The 24,308-nt window shown below is 41.7% G+C and overlaps 1 protein-coding gene across 1 annotated transcript in view; it reads right to left on the reverse strand.

The window, feature by feature from the left end:
- LOC128703250 (uncharacterized) overlaps window positions 1-24,308 on the reverse strand; it is a 50,845-nt gene that overhangs the window by 17,669 nt on the left and 8,868 nt on the right. The window contains exon 2 of the mRNA XM_070080309.1: window positions 7,964-8,226. Within this exon, the coding sequence (XP_069936410.1) occupies window positions 7,964-8,226 (263 nt within the window). The remainder of the gene's footprint in view (window positions 1-7,963; window positions 8,227-24,308) is intronic.

Below are 24,308 nucleotides of genomic sequence, written 5' to 3' on the forward strand. Positions count from 1 at the left end.
TGCTGGCAGACACATAGCAATGCTCCTACACGATATTCCAGAGGTAAAGTTGCTAAACAATGGAGACCCCACACACCTGTTGGGTGGCTGCCTCGACCTTACCTTCGGGTCAAGACAACTCGCAGCAGGAGCCACATGGGAAACTCATCCTCACCTTGTCAGTGACCACTTTGCAGTGATCACCACCTTCAACATCAACAGGCCTCCCACAGTTGTGCTGCCTCCTAGATGGGACGTAAAGAGGGCCAACTGGAAGGTGTTCCAGGATTATCTTCATGACTGGTGGTCCACATACTCTCTATCTGAAGACTGTGATACGGCTGAACAGGAGCTAATCACTGTTCTCATCCAGGCAGCAGAGTGCGCAATTCCAAAGAAGTCCGCAGGACGCACTCACAAAAGAGACTGGTGGTTCTACAACGACGAGGTGCGGGAGCAGAACCACCGCATCAACTCTTTTAGGAAGCTATACAGGCGTAACCCTACGGCAGAGAACAGGAATACTCTGAGAGCCATTGTGCAGCATGCCCGCAGAGTCTCTCTCAGAGTAAAAACTGAGAAATGGCTGGAGTGGTGCTCAACATTCGGGCATCACACCACCTTATCTGAGATATGGGGCAAGCTCAACATAGCAAATGGCAAGAGCAAGCCGAGGCCACCAGCACACCCGAACCCATCCCAGGAAGCTGAGAAACTAGTGGAGCTTTTCACTTCCAGGGGAGCATCCACTCAGCTCCCACAGGACATCCGGAATATACAGACGGATCTTCTGCCACAGCGCCAGCTAACGATACAAGCTGCATGTGAGTCGGAAGATGTGACTGATGAAGACCTCACGGACTTGGAACTCCGACGTGCCATTAAGAACACAGGTGACACTGCCCCGGGCATCGATGGTGTTACATACTCCATGATTGCACGGGCTGGGCAGAGTGGATGGGAGGCCATACTAGACGTCATTAACAAGTCGTGGAGGGCCAGGACACTCCCAGCAGCTTGGAAGAAAGCTACCATCGTACCAATTCCAAAGCCCAAGGACCCAGGCAGTATGAGACCCATATCGCTGACCAGCTGCTTAGCCAAGACTGCTGAGAGGATGGTGTTAAACCGCCTCCTATGGAAACTTGGACCCTCTCATCATCACATATTTGGCTTCACCAAAGGAGTGGGTACAGCAGAGTGCATAACCACTCTACTAAGCCAGATTGCTGACAGTAACAAAAAACCTAGTATTGTCGTCTACCTCGACCTTGAAAAGGCATTTGAGCTAGCCAGCCCCACAGCAATTCTGGCAATACTAGCTCGGAAGGGAATCAAAGGACGCCTCCTGGCCTGGATAGAGTCCTACCTTAGGGGCAGGCAGGCCTGTGTCAGCTTTCAGGGACACTACTCTTCCTTTAAATCCCTGGAAAACGGTACGCCACAAGGAGGTGTGCTCAGTCCTACCCTGTTTAACATCCTTATGCAGGAACTTGTGAGCCTTCCCTTTCATAGTGGTACACAGCTCCTCAGCTATGCTGATGATCTTGCACTCGTAGTGAATGGGAAAGGCAATTTAGAACGACAGGCTCAGAGAGCTTTGGACCTAATTATGCAGTCTTGCAAGGAACTAGGCCTCAAGATCTCGGCCGAGAAATCTCTTGCAATGATGTTCAAGGGACCAGATCCTGTGAATAGATTACGTATTCAGGATATAGAACTTGAGTGGACAGGCTCCTACCTGTACTTGGGAATCTACATTGATAAAAAGCTGACCTTTCAGAAACAGGCCGAGTATGTCAGGTCACGTGCTCTACTCAGACTCAACGCCATGAGAGCCATGACGAGGCACCGTGCAGGGGCAAGCAAAGATGTACTTCGCTTGTACTATATACAAGCTATACGCTCGCTCATTGACTACGGTGCACCGGCGTTAGCTCATCTCTTCCCGCAGAGCAGGCAAAGAGTGGAGGTCGTACAAAATCAGGCGATAAGAACTATGCTTGGGGCCCCCATCTGGACCAACACAGTATGTCTCAGATCTGAGGCCCGGCTTCCTTCCTTGGCTGACAGAGTAAGATACATAAACGCCTGCAAAGTGGCCACGATTCTGCACAGGCAGCAAGGTACCCCACTAAGGAGACGGATATTGACAACCATGGCACAAGATCCCACACTCTTCACGGACTACTCCTGGATTCGTTCGTTTTGTGCTGCTGGGCGGAAGCTGCTGCCTATACAACTACTCCTTGAGAAGAGTTGTGACCTTCCTGTTGCTGGGTACCATCCACCACCTCCCTGGCGCCCAGATCCAGCCGATGTTTGCATCATGCAGCTACCCATCTCTAAGCGTCTCTGCAGTCAAGACACTCTCAGCAATCATGCTGAGACAAGCATGGCACTGGCAGAGGGAGGCACATGTGCAGTGTATTTCACAGATGGTTCTGTCGACCCTGACAGGAAGAGAGCAGCAGCTGGACTGTACCACAATGGTCACACACAAGGCTGGCGACTCCCTGACCACTGCACGATCCTTCAAGCTGAGCTGGTGGCGATTCAGCAGGCATTGTCACATGCCCTACGACATCGACTCCGACCTGTCATACATGTTGATTCCACGTCTGCAATCAATGCCCTCTCCCATCCTCAACCACAGGACAATGTTCACCTCATCACATCGATCCTGAGCATAATGACAGCCTTAGAAGTTCAGGGTAACAGATCGACATTGAACTGGATCCCCAGCCATGCTGGCATCCGGGGAAATGAGGCGGCAGATGATGCAGCCAAGGCAGCAACAGACTATCCACATGTTGGGATTACTGTCCCAATCAGCCTACGACAGACCAAACTGGTGGCTGCCAGAGCCATGAAACTTATGGGGGAGGTCTTAGGTGATACCCCATCTCAACAGTGGTACCGAGCAGCGACTCAGGGAGAACCCCCTCCATATGATAGAAGCTGGTCCAGAGCGCAGTGTACCGCCATCCATCGGCTTCGTTTGGGCTTTCCCACAGCCAAGATGATGGTAGACAAGGCTGAGGAGGAGATGTGCCAGTACTGTCAGCACGTTGTCCAGCGGCCCCTAACACACTATCTTCTGGAGTGCGAAGTTACTGAGACACTCCGCAGGCAACTAGGAGTGATATTCCCTCCCGAAGAGGAACCAGAGATGACTGCGGCCACACTAGTGTACCATGGAGTCAACGAACCAGACAAGCTGTTACCTGTGATAACGACATATCCTCCTCCTCGCTAGTGTCCATAGTTAGGAGTACATACGGTGTTGTCGCTTATGAGATGCACCAGTTGAACTGACCAGAAGAGTGCTTGAACAGCATATGTCGCATCATTGTAGAAACCTTTCTCCCTCGGGAGCCAGAGACGGGTCATCGCAAGATTGAGACCCGTGCCAGGACTACGATCTTGGCGAACATTATTCAATACAAATACCTCTGTATGTTAGAAGTGATCAAGGTCCCAGGACCGAAACGTTTTCTAATTCAATGATCACATCTTCCATTGAGGGGAGAAATGATCTTGTTATTTACAGTGATACAGTTCATGCAGGTTATAAAACTTAATATAAATGCATACTTTTACAACCCATTTTGATGTTTGTGTATCTATGTCTAGACATTTAGTAAGATTCATAGTGCTAGTATGTGGTATATTTCCTAACATTCCATTATTAGTCTCAATAATCCTAACACTCACACTAGAACACCAAACTCCTTCATCATAACAAGGTCGTTGCTAGTTTGAGGACAGCCAAGAATAATTCTAAGGGTTTAGCTTTGCATTATCTCGAAGGACCGGAGAGAAATTGTCCTTACTATCAATAACAGACACAGCATAATCAATAAGAATCTCAAATACGCTATGTAAATCATTCACTACTTCACAAGTGACAGGAAAGCGGAAATTGGCAAATACTGCTTAAGGAAGATTCTCTATCACGTTCTGAGATAAGTTTACGTGTCTTTCTAAACCATGTTATCGTCTCCTGCTTGGTGTGTTGTCATCGTCTCCTGCTTGCTGTGTTGCCATCGTCTCCTGCTTGCTGTGTTGTCATCGTCTCATGCTTGCTGTGTTGCCATCGTCTCCTGCTTGCTGTGTTGTTATCGTCTCTTGCTTGCTGTTTTGTCATCGTCTCGTGCTTGCTGTGTTGCCATCGTCTCGTGCTTGCTGTGTTGTCATCGTCTCCTGCTTGCTGTGTTGTCATCGTCTCCTGCTTGCTGTATTGTTATCGTCTCCTGCTTGCTGTGTTGTCATCGGGTCCTGCTTGCTGTGTTGTTATCGTCTCCTGCTTTCTGTGTTATCATCGTCTCCTGCTTGCTGTGTTGTCATCGTCTCCTGCTTGCTGTGTTGTCATCGTCTCCTGCTTGCTGTGTTGTCATCGTCTCCTGCTTGCTGTGTTGTCGTCGTCTCCTGCTTGCTGTGTTGTCATCGTCTCCTGCTTGCTGTGTTGTCATCGTCTCCTGCTTGCTGTGTTGTCATCGTCTCCTGCTTGCTGTGTTGTCATCGTCTCCTGCTTGCTGTGTTGTCATCGTCTCCTGCTTGCTGTGTTGTCATCGTCTCCTGCTTGCTGTGTTGTCATCGTCTCCTGCTTGCTGTGTTATCATCGTCTCCTGCTTGCTGTGTTGTCATCGTCTCCTGCTTGCTGTGTTGTCATCGTCTCCTGCTTGCTGTGTTGTCATCGTCTCCTGCTTGCTGTGTTGTCATCGTCTCCTGCTTGCTGTGTTATCATCGTCTCCTGCTTGCTGTGTTGTCATCGTCTCCTGCTTGCTGTGTTGTCATCGTCTCCTCCTTGCTGTGTTGTCATCGTCTCCTGCTTGCTGTGTTGCCATCGTCTCCTGCTTGCTGTGTTGTCATCGTCTCCTGCTTGCTGTGTTGTCATCGTCTCCTGCTTGCTGTGTTATCGTCTCCTGCTTGCTGTGTGATCTTCTCCTTCTTGCTGTGTTGTTATCGTCTCCTGCTTGCTGTGTTATCGTCTCCTGCTTGCTGTGTTATCGTCTCCTGCTTGCTGTGTTGTTATCGTCTCCTGCTTGCTGTGTTGTTATCGTCTCCTGCTTGCTGTGTTGTCATCGTCTCCTGCTTGCTGTGTTGTCATCGTCTCCTGCTTGCTGTGTTGTCATCGTCTCCTGCTTGCTGTGTTGTCATCGTCTCATGCTTGCTGTGTTGCCATCGTCTCCTGCTTGCTGTGTTGTTATCGTCTCTTGCTTGCTGTTTTGTCATCGTCTCGTGCTTGCTGTGTTGCCATCGTCTCGTGCTTGCTGTGTTGTCATCGTCTCCTGCTTGCTGTGTTGTCATCGTCTCCTGCTTGCTGTATTGTTATCGTCTCCTGCTTGCTGTGTTGTCATCGGGTCCTGCTTGCTGTGTTGTTATCGTCTCCTGCTTTCTGTGTTATCATCGTCTCCTGCTTGCTGTGTTGCCATCGTCTCCTGCTTGCTGTGTTGTCATCGTCTCCTGCTTGCTGTGTTGCCATCGTCTCCTGCTTGCTGTGTTATCATCGTCTCCTGCTTGCTGTGTTGTCATCGTCTCCTGCTTGCTGTGTTATCATCGTCTCCTCCTTGCTGTGTTGTCATCGTCTCCTGCTTGCTGTGTTGCCATCGTCTCCTGCTTGCTGTGTTGTCATCGTCTCCTGCTTGCTGTGTTGTCATCGTCTCCTGCTTGCTGTGTTGCCATCGTCTCCTGCTTGCTGTGTTGTCATCGTCTCCTGCTTGCTGTGTTGTCATCGTCTCGTGCTTGCTGTGTTGTCATCGTCTCCTCCTTGCTGTGTTGTCATCGTCTCCTGCTTGCTGTGTTGCCATCGTCTCCTGCTTGCTGTGTTGTCATCGTCTCCTGCTTGCTGTGTTGCCATCGTCTCCTGCTTGCTGTGTTGTCATCGTCTCCTGCTTGCTATGTTGTCATCGTCTCCTGCTTGCTGTGTTGTCATCGTCTCCTGCTTGCTGTGTTGTCATCGTCTCCTGCTTGCTGTGTTGTCATCGTCTCCTGCTTGCTGTGTTGTCATCGTCTCCTGCTTGCTATGTTGTCATCGTCTCCTGCTTGCTGTGTTGTCATCGTCTCCTGCTTGCTGTGTTGTCATCGTCTCCTGCTTGCTGTGTTATCATCGTCTCCTGCTTGCTGTGTTGTCATCGTCTCCTGCTTGCTGTGTTGTCATCGTCTCCTGCTTGCTGTGTTATCATCGTCTCCTGCTTGCTGTGTTGTCATCGTCTCGTGCTTGCTGTGTTGTCATCGTCTCCTGCTTGCTGTGTTGTCATCGTCTCCTGCTTGCTGTGTTGTCATCGTCTCCTGCTTGCTGTGTTGTCATCGTCTCCTGCTTGCTGTGTTGTCATCGTCTCCTGCTTGCTGTGTTGTCATCGTCTCCTGCTTGCTGTGTTGTCATCGTCTCCTGCTTGCTGTGTTGTCATCGTCTCCTGCTTGCTGTGTTATCATCGTCTCCTGCTTGCTGTGTTGTCATCGTCTCGTGCTTGCTGTGTTGTCATCGTCTCCTGCTTGCTGTGTTGTCATCGTCTCCTGCTTGCTGTGTTGTCATCGTCTCCTGCTTGCTGTGTTGTCATCGTCTCCTGCTTGCTGTGTTGTCATCGTCTCCTGCTTGCTGTGTTATCATCGTCTCCTCCTTGCTGTGTTGTCATCGTCTCCTGCTTGCTGTGTTGCCATCGTCTCCTGCTTGCTGTGTTGTCATCGTCTCCTGCTTGCTGTGTTGTCATCGTCTCCTGCTTGCTGTGTTGCCATCGTCTCCTGCTTGCTGTGTTGTCATCGTCTCCTGCTTGCTGTGTTGTCATCGTCTCGTGCTTGCTGTGTTGTCATCGTCTCCTCCTTGCTGTGTTGTCATCGTCTCCTGCTTGCTGTGTTGCCATCGTCTCCTGCTTGCTGTGTTGTCATCGTCTCCTGCTTGCTGTGTTGCCATCGTCTCCTGCTTGCTGTGTTGTCATCGTCTCCTGCTTGCTATGTTGTCATTGTCTCCTGCTTGCTGTGTTGTCATCGTCTCCTGCTTGCTGTGTTGTCATCGTCTCCTGCTTGCTGTGTTGTCATCGTCTCCTGCTTGCTGTGTTGTCATCGTCTCCTGCTTGCTATGTTGTCATCGTCTCCTGCTTGCTGTGTTGTCATCGTCTCCTGCTTGCTGTGTTGTCATCGTCTCCTGCTTGCTGTGTTATCATCGTCTCCTGCTTGCTGTGTTGTCATCGTCTCCTGCTTGCTGTGTTGTCATCGTCTCCTGCTTGCTGTGTTATCATCGTCTCCTGCTTGCTGTGTTGTCATCGTCTCGTGCTTGCTGTGTTGTCATCGTCTCCTGCTTGCTGTGTTGTCATCGTCTCCTGCTTGCTGTGTTGTCATCGTCTCCTGCTTGCTGTGTTGTCATCGTCTCCTGCTTGCTGTGTTGTCATCGTCTCCTGCTTGCTGTGTTATCATCGTCTCCTGCTTGCTGTGTTGTCATCGTCTCGTGCTTGCTGTGTTGTCATCGTCTCCTGCTTGCTGTGTTGTCATCGTCTCCTGCTTGCTGTGTTGTCATCGTCTCCTGCTTGCTGTGTTGTCATCGTCTCCTGCTTGCTGTGTTGTCATCGTCTCCTGCTTGCTGTGTTGTCATCGTCTCCTGCTTGCTGTGTTGTCATCGTCTCCTGCTTGCTGTGTTGTCATCGTCTCCTGCTTGCTGTGTTGTCATCGTCTCCTGCTTGCTGTGTTGTCATCGTCTCCTGCTTGCTGTGTTGTCATCGTCTCCTGCTTGCTATATTTTTTCTCTAAAATCTTAATAATGTGACCAGATTGTTAAATATTTGGTCACAATATAAATATCGAGAAACATTATTACTGTCTGGTGGCTGCCGTCTGGTTATACTATTCCTTTCCTGCCACATTATTAATATCATGTCTTATTAATTACTATCAGGTTACACAATCAGTGCCATTTATTCAGGTCACCATCATATGAGGCAGGATAACAGTTCTTAACAGGTAATTTTAAACTGTACAAACAAGATCTTACCTGGCGTGTAGTTGAACGCTCCTGGGCGGCGTGTATGTGGGCGGCGTGTATGTGGGTGGTGTGTGTGTGGTTGGTGTGTGTGTGGTTGGTGTGTGTTTGGTTGGTGTGTGTTTGGTTGGTAGTGTTGTGTGTGAAGGAGAGAGAGATCAGAGCAGGAACACTGCTGGTGATCAGGTTGGTCTCCTGAGGTAGGAGACAAGTTCTCAGGAACATGTAGAAGATTCCGGCCAGGATCACCATCTTGAGATGCAGCCTCCGGTACTCTGAGAGCACAATGATCACCAGGCTTAACATGCACATAATAATAATAATAATAATAATAATAATAATAATAATAATAATAATAATAATAATAATAATAATATTGAAATAATGATAATGATTAATAAAATGAGAATAATAATAATAATAATAATAATAATAATAATAATAATAATAATAATAATAATTATTATTATTATTATTATTATTATTATTATTATTATTATTATTATTATTATTATTATTGTTAATGTTGTTATCGTCGTTGCTGTTGTTTTGGTTATTGTTGTTGTAGCGTAAAGGAATTCGTATCAGAATAATTTACAACCATATATTGGTCCACACACTGGTTCACATACTGATCCATATATTGGTCCATACACTGGTTCACATACTGATCCATATATTGGTCCATACACTGGTTCACATACTGATCCATATATTGGTCCACACACTGGTTCACATACTGATCCATATATTGGTCCATACACTGGTTCACATACTGATCCATATATTGGTCCATACACTGGTTCACATACTGATCTATATATTGGTCCACACACTGGTTCACATACTGATCCATATATTGGTCCATACACTGGTTCACATACTGATCCATATATTGGTCCATACACTGGTTCACATACTGATCCATATATTGGTCCATACACTGATCCATACACTGGTTCACACTCTGGTACATACACTGGTCCATACACTTGTCCATATATTGATCCATTCAGTGGTCCATACATTGATCCATACACTGAGCCATACAATGATCCATACACTGGTCCATACACTGATCCATACACTGATCCATACACTGATCCATACACTGATCCATACACTGGTCCATACACTGGTCCATACACTTGTCCATATATTGATCCATTCAGTGGTCCATACATTGATCCATACACTGATCCATACACTGATCCATACACTGGTCCATACACTGATCCATACACAGGTCCATACACTGGTCCATACACTGATCCATACACTGATCCATACACTGATCCATACACTGGTCCATACACTGATCCATACACTGATCCATACACTGATCCATACACTGATCCATACACTGATCCATACACTGGTCCATACACTGATCCATACACTGATCCATACACTGGTCCATACACTGATCCATACACTGGTCCATACACTGATCCATACACTGATCCATACACTGATCCATACACTGATCCATACACTGATCCATACACTGATCCATACACTGATCCATACACTGGTCCATACACTGATCCATACACTGGTCCATACACTGATCCATACACTGATCCATACACTGATCCATACACTGATCCATACACTGATCCATACACTGATCCATACACTGGTCCATACACTGATCCATACACTGGTCCATACACTGATCCATATACTGATCCATACACTGATCCATACACTGGTCCATACACTGATCCATACACTGATCCATACACTGATCCATACACTGATCCATACACTGATCCATACACTGGTCCATACACTAATCCATACAGTGGTCCATACATTGATCCATACACTGATCCATACACTGGTCCATACACTGATCCATACACTGATCCATACACTGATCCATACACTGGTCCATACACTGGTCCATACACTGATCGATACACTGATCCATACACTGAGCCATACAATGATCCATACACTGGTCCATACACTGATCCATACACTGGTTCATACACTGATCCATACACTGATCCATACACTGATCCATACACTGGTCCATACACTGATCCATACACTGATCCATACACTGATCCATACACTGATCCATACACTGGTCAGTACACTGATCCATACACTGGTCCATACACTGATCCATACACTGATCCATACACTGGTCCATACACTGATCCATACACTGGTCCATACACTGATCCATACACTGATCCATACACTGATCCATACACTGGTCCATACACTGATCCATACACTGATCCATACACTGATCCATACACTGATCCATACACTGGTCCATACACTGATCCATACACTGATCCATACACTGGTCCATACACTGATCCATACACTGGTCCATACACTGATCCATACACGGATCCATACACTGATCCATACACTGATCCATACACTGATCCATACACTGATCCATACACTGATCCATACACTGATCCATACACTGGTCCATACACTGATCCATACACTGATCCATACACTGGTCCATACACTGATCCATACACTGATCCATACACTGATCCATACACTGATCCATACACTGGTCCATACACTGGTCCATACACTGATCCATACACTGATCCATACACTGATCCATACACTGATCCATACACTGGTCCATACACTGATCCATACACTGATCCATACACTGATCCATACACTGGTCCATACACTGGTCCATACACTGATCCATACACTGATCCATACACTGATCCATACACTGATCCATACACTGGTCCATACACTGATCCATACACTGGTCCATACACTGATCCATACACTGATCCATACACTGATCCATACACTGGTCCATACACTGATCCATACACTGGTCCATACACTGGTCCATACACTGATCCATACACTGATCCATACACTGATCCATACACTGATCCATACACTGGTTCATACACTGGTCCATACACTGATCGATACACTGATCCATACACTGAGCCATACAATGATCCATACACTGGTCCATACACTGATCCATACACTGGTCCATACACTGATCCATACACTGATCCATACACTGATCCATACACTGGGCCATACACTGATCCATAAACTATGCCAAACACTGATCCATACACAGGCCCATACACTGATCAATACACTGATCCATACACTGATCCATACACTGGGCCATACACTGATCCATAAACTAGGCCAAACACTGATCCATACACTGGTCCATGCACTGATCCATACACTGGCCCATACGCTGATTCATACACTGATCCATACACTGGTCCATACAGTGATCAATACACTGCTCAATACACTGTTCAATACACTGTTCCATACACTGATCCATACACTGGTCCATACACTGGTCCATACACTGGTCCATACACTGGTCCATACGCCGGTTCACACGCCATCTTCAACTGGTGTCTCTTTCCCTGTCTCCAGTATATAAGTCTCCTGGCGTCTTTCCCTGTCTCCAGTATATAAGTCTCCTGGCGTCTTTCCCTGTCTCCAGTATATAAGTCTCCTGGCGTCTTTCCCTGTCTCCAGTATATAAGTCTCCTGGCGTCTTTCCCTGTCTCCAGTATATAAGTCTCCTGGCGTCTTTCCCTGTCTCCAGTATATAAGTCTCCTGGCGTCTTTCCCTGTCTCCAGTATATAAGTCTCCTGGCGTCTTTCCCTGTCTCCAGTATATAAGTCTCCTGGCGTCTGTGCCTTAAATATATCAAGGTTGAAGGACTGAACATCTATCAAGAACTGAACATCTATCAAGGACTGAACATCTATCAAGGACTGAACATCTATCAAGGACTGAACACCTTCTATTAAGGCAAGGGGACTGAGCACTTCACAACTGCCTGTGCACTTTTCCCTGTCTCCTTTCTGACAGTCACTTCTCAGCAGCCAAGAAAATCTCCCAAATAAAAATCTGGACATATTTAATGTCCAGACCAAACTCCTCCAGGGGATAAGGAACCCCCCAGAGGAGAGCCCCCAGAGGAGAGCCCCCAGAGGAGAGCCCCCAGAGGAGAGCCCCCAGAGGAGAGCCCCCAGAGGAGAGCCCCCAGAGGAGAGCCCCCAGAGGAGAGCCCCCAGAGGAGAGCCCCCAGGTGAAACTCACTTCTCCACTTCAGATGGAAAGCGATGCTGCCAAGGAACACGAGAAGCAACCTAAGTATACACACACCCACACTACTACCATATATCACACTACTACCATATATCACACTACTACCATATATCACACTACTACCATATATCACACTACTACCATATATCACACTACTACCATGTATCACACTACTACCATATATCACACTACTACCATGTATCACACTACTACCATATATCACACTACTACCATATATCACACTACTACCATATATCACACTACTGCCATATATCACACTACTACCATATATCACACTACTACCATATATCACACTACTACCATATATCACACTACTACCATATATCACACTACTACCATATATCACACTACTACCATATATCACACTACTACCATATATCACACTACTACCATGTATCACACTACTACCATATATCACACTACTACCATGTATCACACTACTACCATGTATCACACTACTACCATATATCACACTACTACCATGTATCACACTACTACCATATATCACACTACTACCATGTATCACACTACTACCATATATCACACTACTACCATGTATCACACTACTACCATATATCACACTACTACCATGTATCACACTACTACCATATATCACACTACTACCATGTATCACACTACTACCATATATCATACTACTACCATATATCACACTACTACCATGTATCACACTACTACCATATATCACACTACTACCATGTATCACACTACTACCATATATCACACTACTACCATGTATCACACTACTACCATGTATCACACTACTACCATATATCACACTACTACCATGTATCACACTACTACCATATATCACACTACTACCATGTATCACACTACTACCATATATCACACTACTACCATGTATCACACTACTACCATATATCACACTACTACCATGTATCACACTACTACCATATATCACACTACTACCATGTATCACACTACTACCATATATCACACTACTACCATGTATCACACTACTACCATATATCACACTACTACCATGTATCACACTACTACCATATATCACACTACTACCATGTATCACACTACTACCATATATCACACTACTACCATGTATCACACTACTACCATATATCACACTACTACCATGTATCACACTACTACCATATATCACACTACTACCATGTATCACACTACTACCATATATCACACTACTACCATGTATCACACTACTACCATATATCACACTACTACCATGTATCACACTACTACCATATATCACACTACTACCATGTATCACACTACTACCATATATCACACTACTACCATGTATCACACTACTACCATATATCACACTACTACCATGTATCACACTACTACCATATATCACACTACTACCATGTATCACACTACTACCATATATCACACTACTACCATGTATCACACTACTACCATATATCACACTACTACCATGTATCACACTACTACCATATATCACACTACTACCATGTATCACACTACTACCATATATCACACTACTACCATGTATCACACTACTACCATATATCATACTACTACCATATATCACACTACTACCATGTATCACACTACTACCATATATCACACTACTACCATGTATCACACTACTACCATGTATCACACTACTACCATATATCACACTACTACCATGTATCACACTACTACCATATATCACACTACTACCATGTATCACACTACTACCATGTATCACACTACTACCATATATCACACTACTACCATGTATCACACTACTACCATATATCACACTACTACCATGTATCACACTACTACCATATATCACACTACTACCATATATCACACTACTACCATGTATCACACTACTACCATATATCACACTACTACCATGTATCACACTACTACCATATATCACACTACTACCATATATCACACTACTACCATATATCACACTACTACCATATATCACACTACTACCATATATCATACTACTACCATATATTACACTACTATCATATATCACACTACTACCATATATCACACTACTACCATATATCACACTACTACCATGTATCACACTACTACCATATATCACACTACTACCATGTATCACACTACTACCATATATCACACTACTACCATATATCACACTACTACCATATATCACACTACTACCATATATCACACTACTACCATATATCACACTACTACCATATATCACACTACTACCATATATCATACTACTACCATATATCACACTACTATCATATATCACACTACTACCATATATCACACTATTACCATATATCACACTACTACCATATATCACACTACTGCCATATATCACACTACTGCCATATATCACACTACTACCACATATCATACTACTACCATATATCACACTACTGCCATATATCACACTACTGCCATATATCACACTACTGCCATATATCATACTACTACCACATATCATACTACTACCATATATCACACTACTACCATATATCACACTACTGCCATATATCACACTACTACCATATATCATACTACTACCATATATCACACTACTACCATATATCACACTAATACCATGTATCACACTACTACCATATATCACACTACTACCATGTATCACACTACTACCATATATCACACTACTACCATATATCACACTACTACCATATATCACACTACTACCATATATCACACTACTACCATGTATCACACTACTACCATATATCACACTACTACCATATATCACACTACTACCATATATCACACTACTACCATATATCACACTACTACCATATATCATACTACTACCATATATCACACTACTATCATATATCACACTACTACCATATATCACACTACTACCATATATCACACTACTACCATGTATCACACTACTACCATATATCACACTACTACCATGTATCACACTACTACCATATATCACACTACTACCATATATCACACTACTACCATATATCACACTACTACCATATATCACACTACTACCATATATCACACTACTACCATATATCATACTACTACCATATATCACACTACTATCATATATCACACTACTACCATATATCACACTACTACCATATATCACACTACTACCATATATCACACTACTACCATATATCACACTACTGCCATATATCACACTACTACCACATATCATACTACTACCATATATCACACTACTGCCATATATCACACTACTGCCATATATCACACTACTGCCATATATCATACTACTACCACATATCATACTACTACCATATATCACACTACTACCATATATCACACTACTGCCATATATCACACTACTACCATATATCATACTACTACCATAAATCACACTACTACCATATATCACACTACTACCATATATCACACTACTACCATATATCACACTACTACCACATATCATACTACTACCATATATCACACTACTACCATATATCACACTACTACCATATATCACACTACTACCATATATCACACTACTACCATATATCACACTACTACCATATATCACACTACTACCATATATCACACTACTGCCATATATCACACTACTGCCATATATCACACTACTACCATATATCACACTACTACCATATATCACACTACTACCATATATCACACTACTACCATGTATCACACTACTACCATATATCACACTACTACCATATATCACACTACTACCATATATCACACTACTACCATATATCACACTACTACCATATATCATACTACTACCATATATCACACTACTATCATATATCACACTACTACCATATATCACACTACTACCATATATCACACTACTACCATGTATCACACTACTACCATATATCACACTACTACCATGTATCACACTACTACCATAGATCACACTACTACCATATATCACACTACTACCATATATCACACTACTACCATATATCACACTACTACCATATATCACACTACTACCATATATCACACTACTACCATATATCATACTACTACCATATATCACACTACTATCATATATCACACTACTACCATATATCACACTACTACCATATATCACACTACTACCATATATCACACTACTACCATATATCACACTACTGCCATATATCACACTACTACCACATATCATACTACTACCATATATCACACTACTGCCATATATCACACTACTGCCATATATCACACTACTGCCATATATCATACTACTACCACATATACTACTACCATATATCACACTACTACCATATATCACACTACTGCCATATATCACACTACTACCATATATCATACTACTACCATATATCACACTACTACCATATATCAGGCTACTACCATATATCACACTACTACCATATATCACACTACTACCATATATCACACTACTGCCATATATCACACTACTACCATATATCACACTACTACCATATATCACACTACTACCATATATCACACTACTACCATATATCACACTACTGCCATATATCACACTACTACCATATATCACAATACTACCATATATCACACTACTACCATATATCAGGCTACTACCATATATCACACTACTACCATATATCACACTACTACCATATATCACACTACAGCCATATATCACACTACTGCCATATATCGCACTACTGCCATATATCACACTACTACCATATATCACACTACTACCATATATCACACTACTACCATATATCAGGCTACTACCATATATCACACTACTACCATATATCACACTACTGCCATATATCGCACTACTGCCATATATCACACTACTACCATATATCACACTACTACCATATATCACACTACTACCATATATCAGGCTACTACCATATATCACACTACTACCATATATCACACTACTGCCATATATCACACTACTGCCATATATCACACTACTGCCATATATCGCACTACTGCCATATATCACACTACTACCATATATCACACTACTACCATATATCACACTACTACCATATATCACACTACTACCATATATCACACTACTACCATATATCACACTACTGCCATATATCACACTACTACCATATATCACACTACTACCATACTTCACACTACTACCATATATCACACTACTACCATATATCACACTACTACCATACATCACACTACTACCATATATCACACTACTACCATATATCACACTAGTACCATATATCACACTACTCCCAATTATCACACTACTCCCATATATCACACTACTACCATATATCACACTACTACCATATATCACACTACTACCACATATCACACTACTACCATATATCACACTACTACCATATATCACACTACTGCCATATATCACACTACTACCATATATCACACTACTACCATATATCACACTACTGTTATATATTGCACTACTGCCATATATCACACTACTACCATATATCACACTACTGCCATATATCACACTACTACCATATATCACACTACTACCATATATCACACTACTACCATAAATCACACTACTGCCATATATCACACTACTACCATATATCACACTACTACCATATATCACACTACTACCATATATCACACTACTACCATATATCACACTACTACCATATATCACACTACTGCCATATATCACACTACTACCATATATCACACTACTACCATATTTCACATTACTACCATATATCACACTACTACCATATATCACACTACTACCATATATCACAATACTACCATATATCACACTACTACCATATATCACACTACTACCATATATCACACTACTACCATATATCACACTACTACCATATATCACACTAGTCCCAATTATCACACTTCTCCCATATATCACACTACTACCATATATCACACTACTACCATATATCACACTACTACCATATATCACACTACTACCATATATCACACTACTACCATATATCACACTACTACCATATATCACAGTACTGCCATATATCACACTACTACCATATATCACACTACTACCATATATCACACTACTACCAAATATCACACTACTACCATATTTCACACTACTACCATATATCACACTACTACCATATATCACACTACTACCATATATCACACTACTGCCATATATCACACTACTACCATATATCACACTACTACCATATATCACACTACTGCCATATATCACACTACTACCATATATCACACTACTACCATATTTCACACTACTACCATATATCACACTACTACCATATATCACACTACTACCATATATCACAATACTACCATATATCACACTACTACCATATATCACACTACTACCATATATCACACTACTACCATATATCACACTACTACCATATATCACACTACTCCCAATTATCACACTACTCCCATATATCACACTACTACCATATATCACACTACTACCATATATCACACTACTACCATATATCACACTACTACCATATATCACACTACTACCATATATCACACTACTACCATATATCACACTACTGCCATATATCACACTACTACCATATATCACACTACTACCATATATCACACTACTACCAAATATCACACTACTACCATATTTCACACTACTACCATATATCACACTACTACCATATATCACACTACTACCAAATATCACACTACTACCATATATCACACTATTGCCATATATCACACTGCTCCCATATATCACACTACTGCCATATATCACACTACTACCATATATCACACTACTACCATATATCACACTACTACCATATATCACACTACTACCATATATCACACTACTGTCATATATCACACTACTACCATATATCACCCTACTACCGTATATCACACTACTACCATATATCACACTACTGCCATATATCACACTACTACCATATATCACACTACTACCATATATCACACTACTGCCATATATCACACTACTACCATATATCACACTACTACCATATTTCACACTACTACCATATATCACACTACTACCATATATCACACTACTACCATATATCACAATACTACCATATGTCACACTACTACCATATATCACACTACTACCATATATCACACTACTACCATATATCACACTACTACCATATATCACACTACTCCCAATTATCACACTACTCCCATATATCACACTACTACCATATATCACACTACTACCATATATCACACTACTACCATATATCACACTACTACCATATATCACACTACTACCATATATCACACTACTACCATATATCACACTACTGCCATATATCACACTACTCCCATATATCACACTACTCCCATATATCACACTACTCCCAATTATCACACTACTCCCATATATCACACTACTACCATATATCACACTACTACCATATATCACACTACTACCATATATCACACTACTACCATATATCACACTACTACCATATATCACACTACTGCCATATATCACACTACTACCATATATCACACTACTACCATATATCACACTACTGCCATATATCGCACTACTGCCATATATCACACTACTACCATATATCACACTACTGCCATATATCACACTACTACCATATATCACACTACTACCATATATCACACTATTACCATAAATCACACTACTGCCATATATCACACTACTAACATATATCACACTACTACCATATATCACACTACTACCATATATCACACTACTGCCATATATCACACTACTACCATATATCACACTACTACCATATATCACACTACTGCCATATATCACACTACTACCATGTATCACACTACTACCATATTTCACACTACTACCATATATCACACTACTACCATATATCACACTACTACCATATATCACAATACTACCATACATATATCACACTACTACCATATATCACACTACTACCATATATCACACTACTACCATATATCACACTACTCCCAGTTATCACACTACTCCCATATATCACACTACTACCATATATCACACTACTACCATATATCACACTACTACCATATATCACACTACTACCATATATCACACTACTACCATATATCACACTACTACCATATATCACACTACTGCCATATATCACACTACTACCATATATCACACTACTACCATATATCACACTACTACCAAATATCACACTACTACCATATTTCACACTACTACCATATATCACACTACTACCATATATCACACTACTACCATATATCACACTACTACCATATATCACACTATTGCCATATATCACACTGCTCCCATATATCACACTACTGCCATATATCACACTACTACCATATATCACACTACTACCATATATCACACTACTACCATATATCACACTACTACCATATATCACACTACTGCCATATATCACACTACTACCATATATCACCCTACTACCATATATCACACTACTACCATATATCACACTACTGCCATATATCACACTACTACCATATATCACACTACTGCTATATATCACACTACTACCATATATCACACTACTGCCATATATCACACTACTGCCATATATCACACTACTACCATATATCACACTACTGCCATATATCACACTACTACCATATATCACACTACTACCATATATCACACTACTACCATATATCACACTACTGCCATATATCACACTACTCCCATATATCACACTACTCCCATATATAACACTACTGCCATATATCACACTACTACCATATATCACACTACTACCATATATCACACTACTCCCATATAACACACTACTGCCATATATCACACTACTGCCATATATCACACTACTACCATATATCACACTACTCCCATATATCACACTACTCCCATATAACACACTACTGCCATATATCACACTACTGCCATATATCACACTACTACCATATATCACACTACTCCCATATATCACACTACTACCATATATCACACTACTGCCATATGTCACACTACTACCATATATCACACTACTACCATATATCACACTACTACAATATATCACACTACTGCCATATATCACACTACTGCCATATATCACACTACTACCATATATCACACTACTACCATATATCACACTACTACCATATATCACACTATCATGTGGGGTTCGAACACGTGGATAGGGTAAAGAAATACTCACGTAGGCTGGTAGTACGTATATTACGGATAGTGTGTGGAGCGCCCAAACAGCCGTGACCTGGCTCCTTGCTCACTCTCATAAGACTGACCGCCCACAGTACCCATATGTGAAGGGGTGTTTGAAATACTGCTAGGTCAGCAACAATATGAATACAGTCATGATTCACGCAGACGGTTGGTAGTGAGTCATCTACTGGTACACTGGTTACTGGTAACTGGTTACTAGGAACTGGTACTTCTACTGAGAGCTCGGCGACGCTAACGTATGTCGTCCCGACATACAACTAATACAAACTAGAGATTGCAGGTATACAGCTTGGGCTGATTCTATACAATGTCAAAGTACACAACAATTGAACATTATAACATACATAAGTAGAACATTGGAATGGACGTAACTGAAACTGTAATGCAATACAAGGTATAATATAGCACAACTCATTGAATGAAACTCAACGTTGGGATACACAATAGAAGTGATAAAAAAAAAATTTGATCTATCGATCTGTATTCACGTGTTCTACGGATTCTGAGGAAGGAATATATACAAAGAAAGAAGTGTTTAACAGAAAGGCAGATTCGGTGCACTCAAATCTAGACGTGAACACAAAAAAAAAAATTTCTTGAATACTAATAAGTTGATACTTTAATTATTCATCTATACAGGTTATTTACATTTAACCCCAACTCTGCTAGGGTAAGATTGACATATGCAGAATGGGTGTCATCTCTGGGAGGATCAAACTCTGTAGCACTGGCTAACTCATGCTGTATTTGAGGCAATTCTGAATTGGAAGTTACAAATGATACTTGAGGATTTCTCAATACCTGTCGTGTACGTAGGGAATAACGACATTCAGGTTGATCATCTGACTGAGTATCAGAGGATCAGGAGGATTGTCAGAGTCTGTCACAATAGCCTGGGTTGGAACATCATTATCATCACATACTAACTTCATATGATCTAAATGCGATTCTTTATACTGACCAGTACTAATCTCTCGAACCTTATACTTATTACCAGTGATATGTTCAACTACTCGATAAGGACCAACAAACTTTTGATCAAGCTTTGGCATTGCAGACGTTTTGTTAAAGTTAGTCAGCATAACTCTCGAACCTACTTTGATTTTGGATGGCTTTGCTCGAGTGTTTGAGACTCTTGTAAATTCTGCTGTTGATTTATGAAGTGTTTCACGGATTCTTCTAAAAACACTTTGAGCTAAGCTGGTACGAGTTGCTATGAAATCATCAGGGTTGTAATTTGGTTTCGGATTAGAATATAACAACTCATAAGGCAAACGTTTATCTACACCGTACAATGCATAATGTGGAGTGTCACCTATAGAAACATTGTAAGCAGAATTTATAGCACACTGCACATCAGGTATAACTTCATCCCAAGTTTCACTGTTGGGATTGATAGTGGCTCTCAAGACATCAAGTACTTTTTTATTGGTTCTTTCCGCTAACCCATTGCTGGCAGGATGATGAGGAACAATGGTGGATTTAGAGATCTTGTACAAGGTGCACAAATTTTCAAGAATCTCATTACAGAATTCACCTCCATTATCTGTTACTAGGGACTTAGGGGTGGTATGCCTGCAGATAATGCGTTCTTTAAACGCTTTAGCTACTGTCTCGGCAGTCTTATCTGCAACAGGAACTAACTCACAATATCTGGTGAAATTGTCTATCATAACACATAGATGTTTGTTGCCTTGGAGGGAACATTGGAAATTAGTTAACAAATCTAGCGCAACTCTTTCCCACGGTTCGCTAGTAGTTGGATACACTTGGATTGGATTAGGGCCATTAGCATTACCTTTATGTTGCATGCAGACACTACATTTCTTAACATACTCAGATATATCAGTTTCCATACGAGGCCAAAAGTATTTCAATCTGGCTTGTTTTACTGAACGATCCATACCAGGGTGTGCAACACCTGGTGCATCATGAACTAGCTGTAAGGCTACATTCACTAGTGACTGCGGAATTACTAACTGGTATACTCTTCTGCTAGGAGTACCCAACTCGGCTGTTCGATACAGTAATTCTTGGTTCATGACAAAGTCACTGATGGGTGCTGGTGGCTTCACAGTAAGAATAAGATCTTCCTGGAGCAGGAATCGAATCACACCAGACCACATGGGATCTGTTCGTTGAGCATTCTTTACATCTTCAGCACTAGATGGAGGGTCTGCAGTTACTATACTAACATGTCGCGATAAGGCATCTGCGACTACATTTGACTTGCCAGGTAAATGCTCAAAGGTGGGATTGAACTCTTGGATAGTCAAGGTCCATCTGGCTAACCTTCCAGTAGGTTGTTTGTTCTGGAATAAAGGTATCAGTGGAGCATGGTCTGTCAAGACATGAACAGAGTACTGATAAATAATGTCTCGGAAGTGCTTTAAAGACCATACTATTGCTAAAGCTTCTTGCTCAGTTACTGTATAATTACATTCAGCCTTTTTAAGGACTCGGCTAGCAAATGCAACTGCGTTGTACTTGCCATCGGTCTTCTGAGCTAGTACGGCACCTATGCCAATAGAACTAGCATCAGTTGCCAGATAGAAGAGCTTAGAAAAATCTGGAAATTTCAAAATTGGAGCAGATGTTAGCTTTTCTTTTAGAGTTTGGAATGCTCTTTCTTGACGGAAGGTCCAAACAAAAGGAGCATCTTTCTTAAGCAACTCAGTTAGAGGAGCAGCTATGGAAGAAAAATTGGCAATGAAAGATCTATAAAAACCTGCTAAGCCCACAAAGGATCTTACGGCATCAGCAGTTTTGGGAGTTGGAAAATTTAGTACTGCAGTTACTTTACTTTGGTCAATCGTAACCCCTCTAGGAGTGACTACGTGACCAAGAAACTTAATTTCTGATCTGAAAAATTGACATTTAGACAGTTTGATCTTTAAATTGGCTTCTTCAAGCTTACCAAGTACTACATCAAGTCTTTTCAAGTGTATATCCCCGTCTTTAGACATGACGATTACGTCATCTAAGTACACCATAAGTGCATTACCTATCAGACCTCTAAAGATATTAGTCATGAGCCT

Source organism: Cherax quadricarinatus, unplaced genomic scaffold, assembly GCF_038502225.1.
Source record: "Cherax quadricarinatus isolate ZL_2023a unplaced genomic scaffold, ASM3850222v1 Contig307, whole genome shotgun sequence".
Classification (NCBI taxonomy): domain Eukaryota; kingdom Metazoa; phylum Arthropoda; class Malacostraca; order Decapoda; family Parastacidae; genus Cherax; species Cherax quadricarinatus.